The sequence below is a fragment of the Pyxicephalus adspersus genome, chromosome 4, assembly GCF_032062135.1.
Source record: "Pyxicephalus adspersus chromosome 4, UCB_Pads_2.0, whole genome shotgun sequence".
Taxonomy (NCBI): Eukaryota; Metazoa; Chordata; class Amphibia; order Anura; family Pyxicephalidae; genus Pyxicephalus; species Pyxicephalus adspersus.
In genome coordinates this window covers 143,374,685-143,398,031 of record NC_092861.1, presented here as the reverse complement: position 1 = coordinate 143,398,031, position 23,347 = coordinate 143,374,685, and the positions used below count along the sequence as shown (strand labels likewise).

General features: G+C 38.5%; 1 protein-coding gene across 4 annotated transcripts in view; it reads left to right on the top strand.

The window, feature by feature from the left end:
* USH2A (usherin) overlaps positions 1 to 23,347 on the top strand; it is a 371,236-nt gene that overhangs the window by 304,256 nt on the left and 43,633 nt on the right. For all 4 annotated transcript variants that reach the window (XM_072409865.1, XM_072409864.1, XM_072409867.1 and 1 more), the window contains 3 exons: positions 2,963 to 3,121; positions 3,843 to 4,005; positions 10,399 to 10,750. In XM_072409865.1, coding sequence (XP_072265966.1) covers positions 2,963 to 3,121; positions 3,843 to 4,005; positions 10,399 to 10,750 — 674 coding nt within the window. The remainder of the gene's footprint in view (positions 1 to 2,962; positions 3,122 to 3,842; positions 4,006 to 10,398; positions 10,751 to 23,347) is intronic.

Sequence of the window (23,347 nt, the reverse complement as noted above, 5' to 3'; positions counted from 1 at the left end):
ATTAATTGTCAATTTAAAATCCAGCCATATCATTTCAATAGGATTTAAATCAGGGCTTTCTCTAACTCAGATAATCTATTACACTTAATTTTTCCTATTAGGAGCAATTCCTTAACCCCCCTGGCAGTATTCCTGTGTGTGGCTCGGGGTGAAATTTCTTTACAGAAAATGGTAACCCCGAGTCACAGTCAGGGCGGAATTGAAGACTTACCTGGTCCAGCGATGCCGGCCAGGCATCTGCATCCCCTGGTCTTGCATCCCGGGTGTGTGAACGTTGGGGGCGCAAGGCTAGGGGATGCAGATGTTGGCCAGGTATGCGACATGTGTGCGGGCATGAGATGTTTTATTGGGAGGTGGGACCGGCGGGATATTTAGAATATAGAAGTGTTTTTAAATGTCAAATGTTACCAGGGAGGTTAAAGAATTTGTGTGCTTCAGGTCATTATGCTTCTGAAAGATCCATTACCATTACCTCAATTTGGACAGAATGCCTTTGTTATCCACCACCATCATTTCTCTGACTTGAACCCCTGTGATTGAGCAAACCTGGAATGGTCCATTTGCCATAAATAATATCAAATGATATTAAGAAATTTATTCCAGGTTTGCTGGACTATCCATGTTCTCCCATGATAGTCTACCTTCTCCAGCCTTGTAGAGCTTTGATAAATCAAGCTACAAGGCTACAAGATACAATATTCATGAAGCATTCGCTGGGCTCACCAGAGTTGTTTGAACTCTACTCTACTTTTTTTCTGGAATGACGGAGTTCAGATAATGTGGTAATCACTTGCTAGGCATCCACAACTCTGTTTCTGTGGACCTTGGATAGCTTTTATTGATCTTGGCATGATGACATCTCATACATTATTAGCAAGAAGAACCCCAGATTTATATAAGAGAGGTGCCACCTGCACACCCCTAAGTAGGTTTCTAATATTGTCCCCTAAATTGGAATACCTGGTTCTAGCTTGATTCCAAGTAGTGGCAAAATTCAAGGTATATCTTTTTTTCACATGACAGGTCTGCATTTGCATTAATTTAAATTCCAAGACTGAATACATCATGCCAACCTTATATGCCATTAGTTCACTTATATCATCTTTATCTATGGGCACTGTTTGAGTTAAGATACAGTGTTTATCTGTTTAAATATACTAAAAAAACACTTGGCGTGTACATCTTTTTTTTCATACATATTTATTTCACTTGAACATTACATTGTATTTTAATGAACACATGTATAATAATTGGGCCTGAATTATTAAAGCTCTTAAAGACTGGAGAACATAGGCTATCATGGGGGATCCTGGGGGATTCAGCAAATGTTAGCTTGTTCAAATGCCTAAAAACTCAACCATATCTGTGAGATATACTTTCTTTTCTACATTGCCCTAAATACTGTAAGAACCCAGACCTCCCGTGCATATTCTTTATTGGCAGACAGTGCAGTAGCCCATAGGAATGAGAAGATTATAAAATACCTACTCAGGAAACCTTGGATGCAACTCTGTGTTGTCCTTATCGTTAGACATGAAAGCCTGGAATCAAAGAACTTTTTCTTCCTTTTCACAGATTATATATATGATTGATATAATAATAGTCTAAAATCTGATTGGCTGCTACACTTTACAATACTTTGCTCTTCCTATTGTTCCTCTGGCTGGTTTATTAAACTGTCCCCTATTTGAAAGTCCTCCTTTCACATCAGAACAGAATATTATTCAGCACTATAGCTTTTTTTTTTCTTTTCCACCAAACCGTTTCCCGTTAATTATTCAGCTCCCTGGCTCTCTGACAAATTGTACTTCAGTTATTGCAGATGAAAACATTTATTGAGACATGTGTCCCAGATTCTCACCCACAGAAGCTGTGAAATATCAACTATTTATTTGTTCGGATAATAATGAATTTCTGATTGCATTGTAAGTTCATAAATGTTAAATAAACTATCAGCGTCGAGTTGTAAATTATGAAAGGCCGCTGTGCCGAGAATATAAACGCACTCGCCGCCTTGTTCTTTAGCAAACATGAAAATCTGTTTTGGCAGCTTGTCATTAGACTCATGGTAACTTTGACATCGAATAACAAAACTGCCATTTGCACTTAAGATAAATCTGTTCCCTCGCTCTTCCCTCCATCGTTTCACACGCCTGGGTAGAATTGTAACAACAAAGTAAAATATTGCTGGAAAATTTACATTCACGCTTGCATATGTTAGGAGCCAGTGGATTATGGCTATGACATCACAGCTCAAACATGGTGACCAAGTCATGCCCTATTAGAATTTAGAGCTTTCCTTTACATGCCATTCATCATTACTCACAACAGGTTCATTTTTGGCAGGCTTGTCCTAATAAAGGGTATCAGAAGGGCTGGGCTTACCGAAAATTGTTGCAGACTCTTATGAAATGCATTGTCGAAGCCTTGTGATCCCTTTTCGGTTGTTTTGTGTTTTGTTTGGCTTATAAAAAAGCTTTTAATGACTTACCAAAAGCAAAAAGCATACCTGTCCTCAATATTCCTTAGCTTTGATTAGGAAAGTGCTTTTGTCTACACCAGTGATTCTCAACCAGGGTTCTGTGGGTTTCCTCCAGAGGTTGCTAGTGGTTCCTTGTGCAATGAGCAGTTTGTACCTCTCAGGTCAGTTTAAGTGACACCAATGATCTTTTTGGCTATGTGTAGGAGTGATATTCTTCCCAATGGCCAGCAATGTAAGAGACATTCTTCAATCTGAACACTACACTAATGTACTGTGAGCTATGGATGACATGTAAGTCTGAAGACATGTAAGCCTGAAGACCTGTGAGTTTATTTAAGGGTTACTCCATGTTAAAAATGTAGAGAGAAGTTGGCCTAGATTCATAAGGTCCACCGGTATTGATGGCTCACAAAGACTGGTCTGTTTTTTTTTGTAATTTCTTTTGACTTTTTTGATTATATCATATTGAACAATTTGCAGGTCTGTATAATGCCAGCATTCCTTTGGAGTTTAACATATTGATGAGTACTGGGGGAGGCCCAGGTCAGCTTTATCCTGCTGGAGAGAAGCGCTTTCTCATTCTGGAAGACCTTATCCCGGGAACGTTGCATTCCATCCGACTACAAGCTTGTCAGAACGGTAATACAGCATATTGCACCTTCGGGACCAAAGTAATACAACTGATATATTATTATCCACAGCTTTTGCCTTATACTTGAACTCCAAGCAAAAACCTAAATACGCAGTGCATAGTCCTGTGATCAATCAATGAGTAAGATTTGGTTGGTCATGCCATACTTGTTCATGTATAGTATAGGATACTATAAGGAATGCATTTTTATTCCCTTCCTACAGTTGAAATGTACACTTTTGTATTTGTCCTGGTGACCACTATGACTATTAGAGGAAATATAACATTTTGCATTTTCACTATATTAGATTTTTTTTCAAGAATGTATACTTGCAATAAACTGGATTACATTCTGATGGGATTTCGAGACCCATTTCTTGTCGTAAGTCTTGGTCATTTTATGCATGTCAGCAAGACATATCAGAGTCTAGGTGGGTTTATTCGGGTTTATTTATTTTTTTGAGGGGAATGAAATGTTTTTTCTACATATGGCTTTTTCAAGTCATTTGTGTTTGGGCAAAAAAGCTGATAATCGATTTGCCCTCAAAGCTCTGGTTTTCAGGGTTTGGGACCAGGGCCTCCCCAAGCTGTCCCCAGCTTTCTATAAAGTATCATCATTTGCCAAGCTGATTGTGTAATTGCTTTACCAGATGGTTGATTAGTTTTGATTGCCTGTTCCACTATGGTTTCCATTTCTTTTTATAACATGTCTTTTCTTTTGATATACAGGTAGTTGCGGTGTTAGTCTTCCAGCACTCATAGCAACTATTGAGGCAAAACCCGAAGATCTAAATACCCCTATGTTGGTTGCAGTTGGGCAAAAAGCTGTGAAGATTTCATGGAGAGCACCTATAAAACCTAATGGAATTATAACAGGATATGCCATACACAGGTAAAAATACGGTCTGGAATTGTCTCTGCCTTTTATAGGAAGTTGTTGTTCTCACTACATGTTACCCTGTGGCCCGTGTTCAGCTTGACATGCATTAAAACCAGCCATTCTCAACCAAGCTTTTGTGGGACCTTGGGGTTAGTTGCCAGAGATTCTGTGACCATAGGATGATGCCTGCATAGTTCTGGGGTCAACATCACTTAGCAGAGCCAACTATATAAAACCAAGGATCTTTTTACGGGCCATGGTGTCTGCATTATGTTCACTAGAATGCTTCCTTAAACTGAACAGATAATTACAAGTATTATCCCATGACAGTCAAAATCCCAATATCAAAAGACGAGGGGATGAGGGAAAATCCTGTAAACTGAATGTGACAGCGTCTGATGTCATCTGATTATTCCAGTCACAAGGCATGCAATGATATAAAGAGTAATATGAAAGGGAATGTGTTACTGCAGAGCACCCTCCAAAGCAATAAACTTTCCAGCGATGTGACACAATCACCTCGCCATCATAATTGTGGCCTGTTTGATAGCTCTGAGCCGCACAGAAGGGCACTGAGTGACACGGATACATTTTGTTTTTTATTTCCAGTGAAATGAGAATAGCGCACTGGGGCTTCCGATACAATCGTTCTATTCACCTACATGAGCATGAATCACTCGACAGTTATTCTGGCTGAAGTTTAAATGTACTTAGACAACAACAATATTAAATCTCTTCATGATAGCTGCATCACAGCAACAATTCCTTGTCTATTATAAAGAATGATGCACCTACTACTGTAATATACATGTGCAACTATCTATACATCCCTGTGCTGTACATACTCAAAAACACTCATATACGCACACATACACATATGCATTATATATATATATATATATATATATATATTTATATATATATATATATAGATATATGTTTCACTATCTGATTTTAGTTTAGGAAATCTCTTCCAGATTTGCTGGTTCACCCAAGTTTACCCATGATAGTGCATCTTCTGTCTTAGGGAGTTTTAATAAAACAGGGCCAATGTGCATCAACATGCGTGTGTTAATGCAATGCAATGCAAAATGCAAGAGTGTGTTTTATTTGCAAGTTCTATATATAAATATATGGGAAAGTATGTACTCCCCCATGTGCTTCCTTATTTGAACAGGAAGCCGCTATATCTTCATTCAAACAGTGCCTGCAGGTAAAGATGATCATTGCAGAGAGGATGCATTCAATTTCCATGGTGATATCTTGTTTTCATTTAATTATTGCAGGTAAGTATGAGTTAAAGAATACTAAAGAAAAGATATTTCCAAATGCAACTAGTGTTCATTCAAAAAAGTGTCCTCTTTACAGGAAGTGAACTTCCTGTAAACTCCCACACAGCAGCAATAAGACCTGTAGATGGAGAAGCAGCAATGGGAAACTCTGCTGCCATGCATACATGCATACAGTACAAGAGAACACTGAAAACAGAAGGATTAATTAATGCTGATTTTCTTAAAATTTAACAATAAGGGACTCAAAAATTCTCCATTTAGGTTGACAAGCCTTGTGTAATTTTAACAATGAATTAATTTTAGCAATGAATTGATAGCAGAGATTTCAGTTTGAGGGAGTTCCTAAAAGTGTCTATATGCCCAGGAAGCTTACATATGCTGGTAATATTAGCTGGGCTTACTTTATATAAGCTATACCATCCTGCGGTTATTTTCCCTAATTCTCCATGCTGGGACATTAGGTTTGTTTTTTGGTGAACCAAGCCCACAGTAACGCTTGACATGACCTTTAAACACTTTTAGGATGTTGCGCACCCCCTAGGATTACCGGCATATGTAAGCTTCTTGCGCACCCCCTAGGATTACCGGCATATGTAAGCTTCCTGAGCATATGGACACTTTTAGGAACCCCCTCAAACTAAAGTCTCTAATACCAATTTGAGCCTCTACCCTCCCCTGAGGAAGCCACACGCAAAAAAACGCGTTGGGTATAGATACAACTATATATTCCTACAACTTTCAGATGTTATTAGCACTCTTAAGAATGTTAGCCCAGTGAAGCTATGTTAATTTAGTTTGTTTACATGATTTTTACAAAGTAAAAATTTCAGTTGCTTGACAGCTGTTCTTCTTTTTTCACTTTCTTCTTAATTAATTAATGCTGCTTGCTGTCCAATCATTCAGCTAGGATTGTATTTTAGATTAAATTGTTCTGCCTTTGCAGTGGAGGCCCAGGAATTGGCTTTCCTGGTTGTCAGAAGGATCTAGTTGCACACAACAACAACAAAAAAACATTTGGCTGGTAAAACGGCTTTTGTATATGTATTTCCCTGTGCATTTAGCAAGTTCCAGTAATGCATATTACACACTCAGTTTATAGAGAGCAATGACTACTATTCAATTTATTATTAATTTCTTCTGTACTAACCAATATTACAAATACATGCATACAACACCACAAGCATCAATAAGCATTGTGTCTTTACATCGACCTGCGGTAATCCCAATGTCTCTTCCCATAAAAGTTACACAATAAAAATTGGGTTAAAAAGTACATTAACCTGTCAATTTGTCTATATGAATTGTAAAGGATGTTTGACAGCTATACTGTTTCATCAAATTAAAATTTCATAGGCATCTTCCACACTTAATACTGATGTACATTTCAATCTGACAACCTGAAGCTTACTTATAGAGATGCAAGTAGCCGCAATGCAAATGTGTGTTATGTATGCCTGACCTAGCACAGAATGCTACAGTGTTATGTTATGCCATGCTGGTGTCTATAGGAATACTGTTCATATCAGTGACACAGAAGAACCTACAAAAAGGAAGTATTTCTATTGTATTATTTCAGTTCCAAATCAAAAGTGGTTACCAAACTGCAACTTGTAAGCTTGATGCAGCTCTTTACTTTCCTTTATTTTCCAAATGGAGCAATGACATGATGGGGCACTATCCCTCCACTGGCTGCACTGAAGGGGTACTATAGGGCCCCATTCCCCCACTAATACCAATAATGGATCCTTGGTTCTGCCTCTAACCCCCAAGCTCATTTATTTTTCACTCTTACCCTCACTGGCCATTGATGCCAAGGCAAATTCTACTTAACCTCTACTTAACTCTAACCATAGTCTGACCCCTTAAAAGTATAAAGGACAAAGAACCGGCCCTGTGTAAAAAACATTCAAGGATGGCCTGCTGTAACTAGTTTCTTCAGTAAGCTGTGCAAAAAGAAGGTATAATGAAGGAATTTAGCAACTCATATGATAACATCTGTGCCAAATGTCATCCAAAAGGGTCACTATAATTGTTGGATTGGAATCACAGTAATAGTTTTTCTCCCCATCTCTCCCCAAATTAAAACAGTAAGTTTTAATTTGGGGAGAGATGGAAATCTATAGCAAGATCAGAGACCAGGAGCTGATTGTGAATAGTTCATTGCCACATGATGAACACACACCACAACCTACAGCTTTTATGGGCTGCAGCACTTGCAAAATAAAGACATGGCAATGCGCTGTATGCCCTGCAAGACATTCATTCACACAGCTTGTGCACACAGTACCACACAATATTGCAATGCATTGGGGCTGATTTACTAAAAGTTTTAAGAACTTTAGACTGGTCACTTACCAAGATGAATTATACCCTTGCAGGAGCTTAGTGATTGCACTATTGGTTCACTTTGCAAAGAATAACTAATCACATGCAAGGAAATAAAAAAAAATTGATTTTTTTCTTTCCCATGAATGAATGTAATAAAGCTTCTTCCAATTTACTAAGCTCAAAAAAATATCCTTTGCAAGGCGATATATCAGTTTGTTTTGTGAACAGCCTATTAGCAAATCAACCCCATAGTTGTGATGGCATCCTAATACTCTGAAGAGTAGTACCGATATAGAGAACCATTGCAGTGTTACAATGTTATTTTGTGTCTTTGCATCATATGATATTCTGTAACACGCCCCGTCCATTTGTCTGCCATCTCTTCCTGGCGCTCTTCAGTGAAGTTTGCTGTGCTTTTTTCCACGCATCATTTTTATTCCTAATCAAACTACAGTAGCTTGAAAAAGCACTTTAGAAAATCTCTCCTGCATCTCACATAATGCCACAAGAATTGACCTATTTAAATTAGGACAAAAAAGTACTTTGTGTCAAGCAGTATGGAAAAAATGTTCACCTTACATTCATCTCCCCATTGTATCGTAGCGTAATGGTAAATGGAAGCTTTTCATGATCGCTGTGTTAGATGGCGATTATCTACCCATGCAAACACGTCTATAAAGGACAAGAGTTTTGTTTAAGCAATGATACAGATAAAACAACCTCCAGACAGAGCAAAAATAGGGTTCATTTTTAGTATATGTTTAGAAGATGCTTGTGTTTAGCTTGTAGAATCATTCTGTGAAATATATATTCATTTTTTCTTTTAAAGGGATGCTTACACACGTGAGCTACAGTACCCGACTGACTTTTAAATGTGCAAGTTTCAGGGTGGTAATCCTGACTTCAGTACCTAGATACTGGAAACCAAAAAATACAATAACTTGCTTAGCAATAATGAAAGAGAGATGGTGTTCTACAGTACAGACCATGCACTTGCAAAAGTGTTGGCCCTGGGAGCCTGGAATTTTGGCAAAAATAAATATGTGATTATATTAGTATATCAATGTAGACTTATCTATTATTTCCTAGAAGGCATTAACACCAACCTGTCCCGGATTTCCGAAACGTTGGTAATGTTGGTTCCCCAGCTGCACTGCACCCTCTTGGGAACAATAGTCCTGCAGACCATACAAACGCATAACTCTGTGTTGGCTACATTTCGCTGTCACTCTTTAGAAGACACCACATCGAGGATGGGTACCCCACCACTTAAATGTGGATTCCTGTATTTTGCGGAAATCGTGTTTGCATGGGTAGATAACTGCCATCTAACACAGTGATCATGGAAAGCTTCCATTTAAATGAACCAAACTTTAAATAAAAAAAAAGAAATACACCTTTACTTCCTCAGATTCCTCAATCCTTCCACAGCTGTCCTAGATTCAGTCCCGGAATCCTTCTTTGCCCTGGTGCACAGAAAGCCCCAGGCCGTCTTCTTCCATCGTCTTTTTTCTTCTGGTTACGTCATCCGATCTTGCACTTCGCAGGTGCGAGATAGGGTGACTTAGCCTGGAAAAAAAAGATTGCTGATCTCACTGTACATACTTTGAGATTGGCATGTTTTTCCATTGCTGGAAAAAGCCCCTTTTGCGTATGCCTGATGTTGTACAGCCTGAAGCCTCCTGGGTTATGTCACATAGATCCCAGGAGTCTTTGTGCTCCCATTCAGTTTTTACCACCAAAATTACCATAAAAATGTCCTAGAACGCATTAACATCACACTGTACTGGATCAACGAAAACATTGATATTGTTTCCCAGTAATGATATCACTTACCCAAAGCATAATCTCTTAGTTACTACAGTCTGATCTCACCACCTAGGACAGTGGTCGCCAACCCTTTTGGACCTATGGACCACTAAATGCACGGAAGTCAGACCGCGCATGCGCAGGGAGCCATTTGTCACTCAAAGGGGAAGAAGCTGCCTTCATAGTGACATCATGATGCCAGAACCCGGCCACTCTTGCTTCGGAGGTCTGAGCCTGCGATGGGAAAGTGGGTGGTTTATGTCCATACGGGAGACGTGGTCCACAACTCTGGCCAGTACACCCCCAGCAGGGTCCTTCTCCTGACCCCATTTGGGGGCACACCGGCCAGAGCCGCAGACCACCAAATTTTTCTAGCGGACCAGTGACAACCGCCGAATTAGGAGACACCAGACCAAAAATGGATCTCCTATCATGTGAATGTGGATTTCATTAGTACATCCACAAATGTATTTTCCAAAGCATACAGTGTAAATACATGCATTGGACTTGGTGTTCGTCTTTTGAAATACTTTAATATACATAGATAGAATACAATAGAGTGATGCAATGGAGCTCAGAGAGAGAAGAAGCACAAAAAGCCAATCAGTTAATGTGCTAAGGGACAAAATTAGTGTTGACAAATAGAGCAGCAGAAAGACTGAAGTGTAAGCATATGTTGTGCTGATTCTCCTTTAATTCCCAGTCTTAGGTCCAATGCAGCCCAGGCTCAGAGTAGTAGTAAGTTGAATGATGCTGATGGTCCCTCTGAAGACTGAGAACATCCGGTGGCAAAATTGCCAAAAATGTCTTTGCTGTATTGTGAATAGAATACTGGAAACATCAAAACTCAATAATTTGGAGGAGTGTATCATATCCCAATATAAATATATATAGTATAAATATTTAATACTATGAACCAAACAAAAAGGTTCACCAAAAAATCACGTTTAATGTTTTTTTTGTCTTACGCTTGCAGACGTCTTGCTGACCATCCAGAAAATACCACAGTATTCACATGGGTAGAAGGAGTCTTGGAGTACACAGATATTTCTGAAGAACTGCAACCATACACAGCATATGAATACTGCGTCACAGCACAGAATAGCGTGGGTTTTGTTGAAAGTCCGTGGTCTTTAATTCGTACCTTGGAAGCTGTTCCCGAAGACATTCAGCCACCCAGTGCAAAAGGGACAGGACCTTACTCCTTGTTTTTAAGTTGGACAGCTCCTTTAAGACCGCATGGCATTATATTGAAGTATATAATATTTTATGGTCCAGGCACAAGTGAGCCAACTTCCATTAACTTCAACAAAACACTGACCGTACCGGTAAGACATTTCTTCTGTATATGGCACATTTTATTAGTCAATTTACTATTATAATTTTAATAACTAAAAGTCACATTGTTCTGAAATTGATCAGGGCTGTTCTATGCCTTACACTTCTAATTGGTATACTGCATTGTTTTTTGTGTGCACGCAACCTTTCAGGCATCCCCTGACCGACCCACTATTATAGAAGAACCAACTAACTGGTTTTGTTTTTTTTTTTGACCAGTTGTTATTATTTGCCCCCAAAACATAAAAGGTGTCTATAAGTGGCCCTCTATCCTTACAAAAGTGGAAACAAGTCTTATGCCAAGCAAGCCACTCTCAATTGGTATCTATCTCAATGAGATACCTAGTTGACTGCTGTATTCCACCACCATACCAGAACATGGCTCTCACAATTCATGATCTAATTTAAACCCATGCCCCCCACAGACCACAGGTCACACCCAATGGGCACAGTCAGTTCTGCAGTTATTTTATTTGCCTATTTGGAGAACAACATTAGGGTTATACAGGAATGTTTTATACTCACCGTAATTATGGAATTAAGGAATACATTTATCTGTCTTTCAACTGTAAGAAAAACAATCAGTGTTGTAGATTTCTAATGACTCATTTATGTCAACACCTGGCCAGCCCAACAAATTTCTGCTGGTAACTCTTGCAACAGTTGATATCAAAATCGGCAATTAGATTTAAAAAAAAACATAATAGAAAAAGTAATCCGCCTGCTTGTCATAAAGAACGTTAGATCATAACTACAGTTTGACATGGAATATATTGGGTAATATGTCCAGGCCTTCTAAAATATTGTCCTGTGGATTGATATATCCAGGAACCTGATGCTACTCTAGAAAATTGTTCATGGTGAATACTATGGTTTGGGCTTTCTTTGCTGGTTTAGGCTCTGGGCAGTTTGCAGTTATCAAGTGAATTCTGCATTATGTTAAAGTAGACTTGGCAAGAATGTAAACCCAAGAGGTAGTCAATAGTCACTTGGTAATATAAAACCACCTGGATGGAGATTGAGGCATACAGAGTCAGGATATCTGCATAAATGGCAAAGTAATGTATTGAATCACCAGTGGTTTCCCTTTGGTGTTAAAGATACATACAGATGGCCGTGGAGAATGATGTTTCCAAAAAATATAGTTGCACCTTAAGGTCGGCCTACAAGAGCAGCTGGACATGGAAATGATCCAACTGACCTGAATGAAATAGAAGCCAGATATATAAGTACTGATAGGACACAATCTATCCCCTCCCAAGACTGGTCAGCAAGAGTTGTGTAAAGATGTAAGATTACTGCATGATACAACTATAAACAGAATAGGCCATTGTTGTATTCTATCTATTCCATAGCTTGGATCTTGGCTGTGCATTCCATCAATATTCATCCTATTCATTCTGTATTCTGGACATCATGACTTGCTATTCAGTAGGCTTATCCTCCAATATAGTGTGATTTTAGTCTTACAGAGACTCAGGTGATTTTTTTCTGCAAATTTCTAGTCTTGGATCTCAGGTAATAATGGAATAAAATAATTTCACAGCACCAGGACTTGAGTTGTGATTGAACATGAATTCATATCTCTGCTGGTTTTTCCTCTCCACATTTATGAAGTCTGAACACAAAACACTAAGTCTATACCGTGTGATAAGAAAGTCTGATTTCACCTCGGCATTGCTAAATGATTCCACACAGCCTAGTGAAGAAATGTGGATTAATGTGTCATACAGAGATGAATCAAATGTCTCTTATATGGGAACATTGCTAGTTCACATTGCTGACATTTGTCATTTTCTCAAAGTAACATCATGGTATTCTTGATGCTTGTTAGATAGACATGTGATTGGCTTCTTGCAAATAATCTTTTCAGCTTGTATTAATGCTATAAATACCCTGTTGTAAAGTTTGCAGAATGGTTGAAAAGAATGCTGGGTTTTATGAAAGGAAGCCAAGGACTACTACTATTTATGCTTTCAGGCAGACTATGAATCTCCTAATTGGGGCATAAACTAACCAACCACGTGCAGTGTTTCCCAAACAAGGTTGCATGGAACCTCAGGGTTCCTCCAGAACAGTGTTGCTCAACCCCGCTCATGTGGAACCTCAGGATTCTTCCACAGGTTCCTATGGGTTCCTTGAACGATGAACAAAGTGTGCTGCTCAGGGCAATTTAAGTGACACCAATGCTCTTTAAAGGTGGCATTTTTCCCAATGGCCAGCAATGTAAAAAGTATTCTTACCACCACATGAATGTACTGTGGATATAGTAATTATAGAAGGGGTTGTTTGAAGACTTCAAAATTATTTTATTGGTTTCCCTATGTTAAAAAGTTTGAGAAGGGCTGATTTATAAGAAAGTTGAAAATAGAAGTAGAAATGGCCCCCAAAGTCTTCGGGAAAACCAACACCCCTGTTGGTCTGGGTCCCTTGAAGTCTTCACTGCTTCTTCCTGCTGACTTCTATGCCATCACTGTCTTTTGTAATGGATGGAGCTCAACAGAAGGAACAAGCAAGGGGGCTCAGGAGATCTTGCAAGCAGGGTTACAGAAGCCAGTGGGCTGGCATACCAACCAGAAAAAAGTATTTCCAGAAGCAGATTGATAGGGGTAGCCCGTATTGTTCTAATGACTGGTTTACTCTAAATACTGTAGCAGTGTCACTTATCTGCATCAGACATTTTTGGACAGTAAAGAAGTAGCAGCACATCTCTGTGCTTCCTTTATGGTAAATATATTGCTATGAATATAAAAACACTTCAATGGAGTCTAATTGGCTCATGCTGTTGGTCCTTCCAACCTTACAGAAAGCTAATAGAAAGATTTGGGGTGTCTATATTATTGTACTAGAAATAAGTAAGATTAAAGATCAGTTCTTTCCAATTTGCCTAATGTTCACATTTTAAATATTAATTGCACAGCTAGCATAAAAAGCAAAATGGAAGCCAACAGACTTATGAAACAAGATCAAGAATGGCCCCCATCCAACTTAGAAGCAAGATTCTTTTTTGCCATTCAAGGGCTTGTTACAAGGAATTCATACACAGATGACTAATTTTTTTATGGTTCACGGATAGCTAAAGTGAAATTCAGCAGCTGTTCAGGACAAGTGACCACTCTAACGGCTATATTATAACCTCCTAATAGAGAGGCGATTGCGCTAGAGCACGAGGTGAGCTGTGATTATCGGCAGGTGAGTGCTTTATTGAAGTTGAAAAACCATTAACATTGATAGAGTAATTATTTCAACTTGAAAGTAATTACCTCAATGGGTGATAACCACTCCAGCGTTCCGTGATGTGATTGGCCGGCGCTGCTGTCAGCCCTCGCTGCTTAAGAAAATATTACTACAAAGCTGCTATGTTTAAACTAGTAAATTCACAGTAAGGACGCTTTGCTGTAAAATAAAATGATTTCAGCCTCGGCAAGTTAATTTCCCACTTTATTTCTCGAGTAAATCTGATATTTTCCTCCATTTAGTCCTATTATGACTTTTGCGTACCACTTAAACCCTTTTTATAGTATTTATTTAGGATGCATCTGCTGTACATCAATAATTCACACAGTTTTTTTTTCTTTATTGTTGTGGATTTAGGCAGCCGTTGGAGGATTTTGTGACTTTTCATTGTGTGTTAGACTGGGCTAACCGGTTAATTGTTTCCCACGCTGATACAAGCCACAATAAACTGAATAAATACTCTAAGACTTAAGCTAAAAACGATAGTTTACTATGGAGGGTGGTGCGTGGTAATGAGTAGCTGCAAAAAAACTGTGCAAATTGCTGCATTGCTCGGTCTTGTGTGGTTAATTGTGGCAAAACAACTGCACAGCATGCTCTATGATACTTGAAAGGGTTCAGTCGTGGGGTTCAGTCGTGGGGGTTTCATAATCAGTTTGTTTCATGTGAACACTGGGATAAGATAATATTGTCTAAATACAAGTGGGCATGGTATTGTAGCTTGGATGTTGGTGTGGTTTGTGTATTTTTTACAGATCGGCACTTCTCTGCATGAGCTTCTCCCCCTCTTTCCTTGTGCATGGTGACTGGTCTAGCCCTTCTTACTAATAAAGACGAGTCTCTGCTGCTCTCTTTTCTTGTGCAGGGTGGCTGGTCTAGGATCTGCCCTTCCCTGTAATAAAGACCAGTCACTGCTGCTCTCTCTCTTTGTGCAGGGTGTTGGTCTTGTGTCCGCCCACCTCTTTTATTTCCTGCAGGCAGTTGTGATAGGAGGAGCTACTGGGTCCCTCCCACTGTTCTGCTCTTTGCACAGGCCATGCACATCACGGTGATGACGCCGTCACTACATTTGTAAAGCAATACCTATTTGCAAGGGAATTGGGTGTACATTAACTGAATCCCTATTAAGAATTATATTTGAATAAAAGTTTTGCCATAAGTGGCATGTAGCAAATTGTGAATAAAAATTCCAAACAAGCAAAAAAAGATTAATATTTAAAAATACAACATATGTGGCATTGTTTTGCTGAAATTATCATAAGAAATATGATCGATCATTTTTTTCCATTTTAAAAAGTGATCTGATTTACAATCCATCCTCTGACACATGCAGATATTTGTCTGATCAATCAGAAGTGACACCACATCAATTCCAACTCTGCAGATTGATTTGGCAAAGGGGAAATCCTTCCAATTATTCAGATCAAATTGAAGGTCTCTGGTTTAAATTTTTATTGTATGATAAATGAATAAATTATATTGATGCATTTGACCACAAAGGTGTCCTGCCAAAACTTTGTACTAGTTTTAGTTAGAGCTGGGAGGGTTTTTTTTTTTTTTTTTTTGCTATCCAGGACTCAGAAAAAAATTTACACTCACCGACAATTCTTTGCTAGGGGTGAAATGTTTGGAACTTTCCAACAGAAGCATAGTCAGAAAAATAAATAGATTACCGGTATGTTCTGACGCAATCCAGCACGAGAACTTTTCTAGTACTGACAACACTGTTTGGGATTTCAATGTAGCACAGGCAAAGTTGTAAGCTTAAGTAAAATTTAAAAAAGACCCTATCAAAAAAAGAAAATCTAAAGTTCTATAGCTGGAATATTTGCTTCTTTGCCGGCCTATGCCTTCTACTTTCCCTCCATTGCAGTACAGCAGTTGCCATCAGTCTTTTCAACACCTAACAATTCCTAGAGCATTGGTTACTCCGCTGAGGCTTATTGCTCCAACCCCTATGTCAATGCTGAGTCCTGAAGTGCTGTAGAGGGTCAGAGTAAGGAGGAATGCAGGCATCTGACACTTCCAAAAGTGTTAAGCAAAAGAAAGGCCACTCAAAGTGAATCAGTGGAGGTGGTAGTGAGTGAATTAGTACTGCCCACTGTCAAACGTTAGGAACCAGCATGGCAGTTGAGACTCTACAATGGCTGGGATGATGCCAACCACTGATAGCTGAATGGGAATGCCTATTCTCACCACCCATTTGAACTTAGCCTAAGGAGGCAGGTAGGAGCCATTACTATTTTTAAACAGTATTTATATAGCACCAACATATTATGCAGCTCTGAACAATAAATAGTGTATAGACAGATACAGACAGTGACACAGGAGCAGGAGAGGACCCTGCCCTGAAGAGCTTACAATCTAGGAGGTGGGGGGAGTATCACACAAAAGGAGGGGACAGGTGTTGAAGCTGTGAGTATAATGGCTGTTCCCCTGCAAGGAATTTTAAGTAAAATTTATGCATAGATCACTAATCTAGCTGCACAAAATTACAACTTCTATGGCAAGTACTATATTTTAATTTTAAATGTAAATTTAGCTGTTTGCTTGGATTTAGCTCCCAGGTGTACCTCAAAAAGTTTCATTCTATACATACTGGAGTATAACATGTAGAATCTTGGGTCAGATTATTTTGTGCACCTCGACTGTGAAATTTTTTTTTGAAGCAAATGACCTTAATTTGCCTATGCTTCACTGGTCATTATAAATACCTTTTGTGCTTCATTTTGATTATGATGTCCCTTTCAACAGATAGAAATCACATTAGATGAAATTTGTAGCGCCTATTTAAAAATTGCTGATGATATCACTCAAACCATCTGTTAACACAAAGAATCGTGGTCTCTGGGGATTTGTGTAATTTATTAAAATGATTAACAAGCAAGCGAGAGGAAACTCGAGGGTCAAACCAGACTCGGATTTCTCTGTTTTTCTAACATGTTGATATAAATCGATGATCTTTGGTTTGACTACTAATTATCTGACGTCCTGGTAATAATGGTGCACAACAGGCTCTTAAAAGACCAATAAGTTTCAATATTTAAAGGTTTATTTCAGGGCGGTATAAAAAGCCATATTTTTGTTTTTGTATTGTTAGTGTATTTCGGTCTGTTTATTTATCCATTTCCTGTATTTCTTTGCACAGCAGTACTTGGACCTGTGCCATCCACCTTAGATAGATACAATCACCTGCGCATCCAGGAGTTTGCTGATAACCCCATACACCCGTATGCAGGAATCCATTCTCAGTAAGGTCCAGTCCTGGGTGGAGATGGAGCTTACCTGGTTGGATTATGCCAGCGCCCTCCCCACATGACATGTTATAGCTTATTGATTGGTGTTTCATGCCGGAGCTCTGTCACAAGGGAACCATCACATGCTATCCTATATGTGAATAAACAGTTCCATTATAGGACCCTGATGAAGTGTGAAGGCATCAGAGGAGCGTGTTTCTATGCATATATCTTGCTGGCAGGGTAAATTGGCTATAAGAAAGTACTGTCACATTCCCCTAAAAAAGCAAAGTGACAGCATATCTATAAAGCTAAACTTTGCATTGCCCATCTAGGGTAAACATTTAAATTTCTGGATTAGGTGGGAATTTTACCTTTATTAGCCTACTCACTTGTCAATGACTTTTCACCTTTTCACCTATTAGCAAGCTAATCCAAAAAAAAAAACGGTATTATAAAGTCAGGGAACAGTCTCCTTGACTGTGCAGTGCAGCAGAGTAAATTAGAAGGTGTGTTCAGAACATATCCAGGTTGCATTGAAGCCCATTTACTAAAGGCATTACGGTCATTCACTTACCAAGGTGAAATATAACCTTGACATGGATAATTCACTTAGTTTACTGACTGTGATGATAGTTTATTTTGCAAATAATACCAATCATGTGCAAGGAAATCTAGAAAAATGATTTTTCCTTGCTCGTGATTGGATGGTTGAAGTCAACACAGGTATATTACATTTACAATCAGCGACTCACTTGCACAATATTGGGACTTTTAAGGTGCAATCAAACAGTACAATCAAAAAAGCATAAACACTTTATTAAACACTTATCTATTTTATAAAATAGATAAAAATTAAGCACAAAACCATACTAAAATTGGCCTTGCAAAATACATAACTTCCATACACCTAACCATCTCTAAACAATGGTTTACCAATGGTTATACTAAAATAATGCTCAAAGTATTTCATGGGCAAACTTTAGCAAATAAACCCTCACTTTGATATATGAACAGCCCATATTCCTTCATTACAACAACCCCATTGTCTGATATGCAAATAGCAGTAGATCAATCACATAAAAATATGCATAGGAAATATGATAATTAAAATAATATAACAACCAAAAAAATTTTACTACTTCAGGCACATTTAATAGGATTAAATAGAACTCAGTTGAAATACAAAGGTAACAACTTCCTTTCTTCCCAATAAACTAATAATACTAATTAGTGTTGTAATTAAGCACCTCTTCATCCAACCTGATTATAGGACAATGGATGAGCAGCTCCATACTACTAATACATAAGAAAAGAGACCACACAGTGCTTTGTAAAAAAAAAAAAAAAGCATAAACAGAATAAAAATGTTGACTGAATAAAACAGTTCATAGTTCAGAGTATAATAAGTGTCAGCTATATAACTAATATGTCAACTATGTATCAGGCTGTTTGCTCAATATTCCATAAAAAGGATTCCTCAATAAAAATGGTAATGTTTTCACTTTAAACCCAGCCTGTGCTTTTTAGCTGATCTTTAGAAGACAATTTCCTTTGCGCGATATTCCCCTGGACAGGTGAGATGGTCCCAGTTCCTCATTTTCTACGAGACTGCACACCGATGCTGAAAGTTATGTTGTTCATTTGCTAAAGGTACTCTTTTTGACCCCTTCATCACATACTAACTACCAGTTCAAGTTGAAAAAAAAAGAAGACATGAAATAATCTAATCTATTATAAATGTCATAAATCTCTATATATTGACCAAGACTCGGCTCTCTAAACTGTAGATATTACATTTCTGACCTTTGACATAGACGGGGATAAATCTTGACCTCGAGGTGGAGGCTTACACGGGATCTGAATTCTTTCAAATAGAGGCCTAGTAAATCAAGTCCATTCTGAAAAAACAATTATGTTGGGCCCGGTTAGGTCACAACAAGTTCATTGGCGCATAGTTATAATGTCCACTAAAGCAAACAATTAAGAAGCACCATTCATGGGCAGGATGGATGACTTAGTGGATTGTCACGAGTACCGGGAGCCTTTCACCTGGAGGGTCGGGGGTTCAAATCAGGCCTTGGTCGTTTGCGGCTGAGAGTTGTCAGCAGTTGATAGCTGTGCACTGGGATGTGAAATAAGATGTCATCCTAGTGCCAGTCTTATTGAGCAAGTGGTCAAGTGATCAGAGAGCTTCGAGCTTACTGGTATCTGCTTTATAAATCTGGAGAGGAGGCAGAAGCTTAACAATATTCTTCCAAGAAAATATATTAAAAAATGAGCTTTTATTTGCTTACATAGAACCATTTCTTAGTTTGGCCTTTCCAGTTACTTAAATATGACTTCTTTGGGAGATGCCAATCCAAAGCTGTTAATGTGCTTATAATAGGTATAGCTGTTCTGTAATCTTATGGGTAAAGGGGCAGGTGGCTTACAGGTGGCTCAGGTTTGAAGTCAACAGAATGGTTGGAATTATTAGTTCTCCCAAGAGCAAGTAGGGTATTGACTTGTCTTTGCAAAAGTATAGTTGGATAAATTACCATAGTATGAATGTTTGGGCATAGATTGGCAGAGTAGGGGATAAGTCAATTCTGTACAGGAACCACCACAACATCAGCAGACTTGCAAAATGGGACGATCTAACCACCACATCAACATTTCAATGCACAATAAAAGCCCCTTTATCAGATACCGGTCACTGTAAAATGGTATTTGCCAGCAAGAAAGGAACAATTTGTTCAACTGGCCAGTGAGAAAGTGATGAGAAAGTGATGATGCCCTGAGAAAGGTAGGTATAGCAGGATTTAGTCTTGCTTTAAAATCTACTTTCCTAGGAAGTGAGAAGAGGGATTTTGGTTGTTTATCCTTCAAAATCTTAGTGCAGCTACAACTCATGAAATCCCAAAATACTCACAGGGGAGACTCTTGATTATTAATTCCTAGGTTGACAAATGCAAGTGCAGGTTTTGGAAAAAGTCAACACAGGCTTTTCAGTGGCCCCCACCCCGCCCCCAAGGTTAGGTATCAGAACCCATGTCATGATTTCTATTTTTGTTTGTGTCCCCGGTGTGGAAGTTAACCTTTTCCATTCAGTTTGCCTTTAAAATACTTTAGAGGTAATAACCAGTTAAAGCATATGAAAATCAGTTTTTTAATTTGGAAAAGTGGAATGTATAAGTGATTTTGATTGGTTGGTGGTGGATAAGCTTGCATTTTATGCTTTGTTTTCAAAAAATGTATTTGCGGACTCACCGGTCACCGATCCAACAACCCTTCTCTTTAAGCTTGATGCCCAGCATTGTTTTTGTGAGCCCAGGGCATCAAGGGCAAAAGGCAACTCAAAGAAGTTATGTATAAAGTTGTTTTTTGTGGGGAGGGAGAATGTAAGGATGCTTCAATTGGAAAAGTAGATGATGTTTTTCTAAAAACATTTTGTTGTGTATCAGTACAAGATAATGGGTTGAAATCCTGATATATATAGTTAGGGTAGACCAGGCAACAATTTACTTAATTATTATTTTGTAAATAATTCTTCATTTATTAAAAATTCAATACACCATCATATATCATGATTACCTTGCTTTTAAATATGGATTCTCTATATTTCTCAATAGACATTTTCCAAACACAGTTTGGCCTTTCTAATAATATATCTTTCATCATGGCTGGATACCTGTGCCCATTAATGCTAGTTCTTCCTTTTTTTTTATTTCTATGTTTTCAGATGGTTATTGATCTCTTGCTGAGCTGAGATCTCAGTCTGATGCCAGTAAGTTTGATTAATGGATTGGCTTTAAAAAACGGACTGAATGGGGACAGAAATCTAAGACTTCCCCCAAATGACGAGGCCAAATCCATCAAGGCTCCTAGTTCATTATGAAACACTTATCAAGAATACATGAAAAATTAATTGAACTCGGTTTGATTCTGGAAGGGAAAGGAAAGGAATCAGCCTTCCGCTTGGTGTTTTCCACATGCATTCCAGATGTTTTGAGCTTTCCCCTTGAGGTCCAACTGAGGGAGATGTATTAATATATTGTATTGATTAGATCAGGACCCCTGACAGTTCTATCCGGAGATGCCATCTGGCTGATGTTTGAATTTCATCACCAAAAACAGGACATGACAAGTTATTAATCTCCCCTCTTTTTATATTTTAATGTAGACGGTCACTTATCTGCTAAAACGCGATTTTGACGTTCTACAAGAGACAGGGGCTGATTTGAAGGGTGCTGAAATTAAGGTTATTACACAAATTGAACCATATGGTCCAAATATTTCAGCAAGAAAATTGCCAGACAATAAAAATGGCTCCTGACTTCCTAATGGTGTAAATTAAAGCTTAACCATGGCTCTAACGATGTCCTTCTGCCACGCTTAACTACTGTTACATGAAGGACACAGTTTTAAAAATATTATGGGAGAAAAAAAAAAAAGCCAACGCCAACTGCCTGTTTTACAATCTGTTACCATGTCATTAAGAACACTGTCAGGACTGCATAAACATAATTATACTCAACATACAAGAGGCCGATCTAAGTAAAGTTGAGAACTCACTGAGCAGTGTCGGAACCCATTGTCTGAGCTTCTGAACCAAAATCATTGATGAGAAAGGTGTCGGGGAAAAAAAAGCGGAACGCTCATTAGGATTAAAATTTAATGCAACAGCCAATGTCATTTTATGAGAATTTAATTTACAGAGTGGCTTATTAAAGAGCATCACATTAAACGTGTTCTATGAATTAAGGCTTTAATTGGGTTGCTGGCATGTTTAATACTGCACGGGAGCAAGGGTAAGGGACTAGAGATACATGTAATTGCAGCCGCTGAGAGAGGATTTTACTAAATATGTCCCAGGTAAGGTGATAGGGTACTGAAGCAATACAAATTCAGGATAAAATTAATATATGGAGGATTTGTATGTATTTTTTGTATAAATAGATAAATATTAAAGCTCAATGGGAATTTTAAAAAATTAAGTGGACCCCTAGGCAGTAAATAAAAATGAGCGGGCCATGGTATCATTCTGAAACTATAGCCCGCAGTAAGTTGTTCCCAGTCTGATGTTGGGTTTCATTCAATCTGGAACACTGAGGTCATGTTATGAATTTCGGGTACCACAGCACCTTTTATTCATAGTGAATCGCCCAAACCCCCCCACCCCTTTACCCAAGAGATTTAGAACCTGTGATATATATATATATATATATATATACAAAAGACTTAGGTACGTCTATAAATTATTTTGAACTTATTAAAAAGTAAAACTTAATTTTCTTTATAAATTTTCCGCTCATCAATTTGGTGGAGATTCTGCCATTTTTTTGTTCAGATGCATCTGGAAGGTATAACATTTACTGTAGTGACTGCTGTGCTGTTTTGGAAATAGGAGAATAAGCCTTAGATTTTTTAATGCATTGAAGAATGCACAGCATGGGGATTCAAAGACATCTAAATGAAAAAATGGACTAATTGATGGGCAAATTTACCTTTGGTGCCATTATACTGAATACAAAGTAGCTCTAAAATCCAGTCAGTGATATTTAGCTGGAGGGTTGAAAGGGGGTACATGGGGGTGTTAGGCTAATAAAGGCAGATTATACAGTTACAAATTACTCTCAGCCAGTTGTCTATTTTGCAAACTGTAAAAAGGGACACATTGGGACACTCCCAGACCCCCCGGCTCGTTTCCTATATACACAGTTGCAGAATACCCATTGGCTGGTACTTATTAGAGCCAGTACTGCACCTAACAAACACTAGCCAATTAGTATGCTCGCTGCTATTTACTTTAGAAGCCAATTGGAAGGTTCTAAAAAGGGCTCAAAATGAGGGTGTTGAAAAAGGGGTGCAAAAATTTTTAGCAAACCCAGGCCCTTACACCTATCTCCAGTGGCCATAGGAAATGAACCCAAGCATAATCACTCATCACCAATGACCACAGGGAAATGGACCCCCATTATTTTCATTCATCACCAACGGCCATAGGGAAATGAACACAGACATGTTCGCTCTCGAAAAATGGTCATACAAAAATTAGCTAAGGCAAGGAACCATCTAGGCCGGTGTTTCTCAACCAGGGTTCTTCCAGAGGATGGTGGGGGTTCCTTGAGC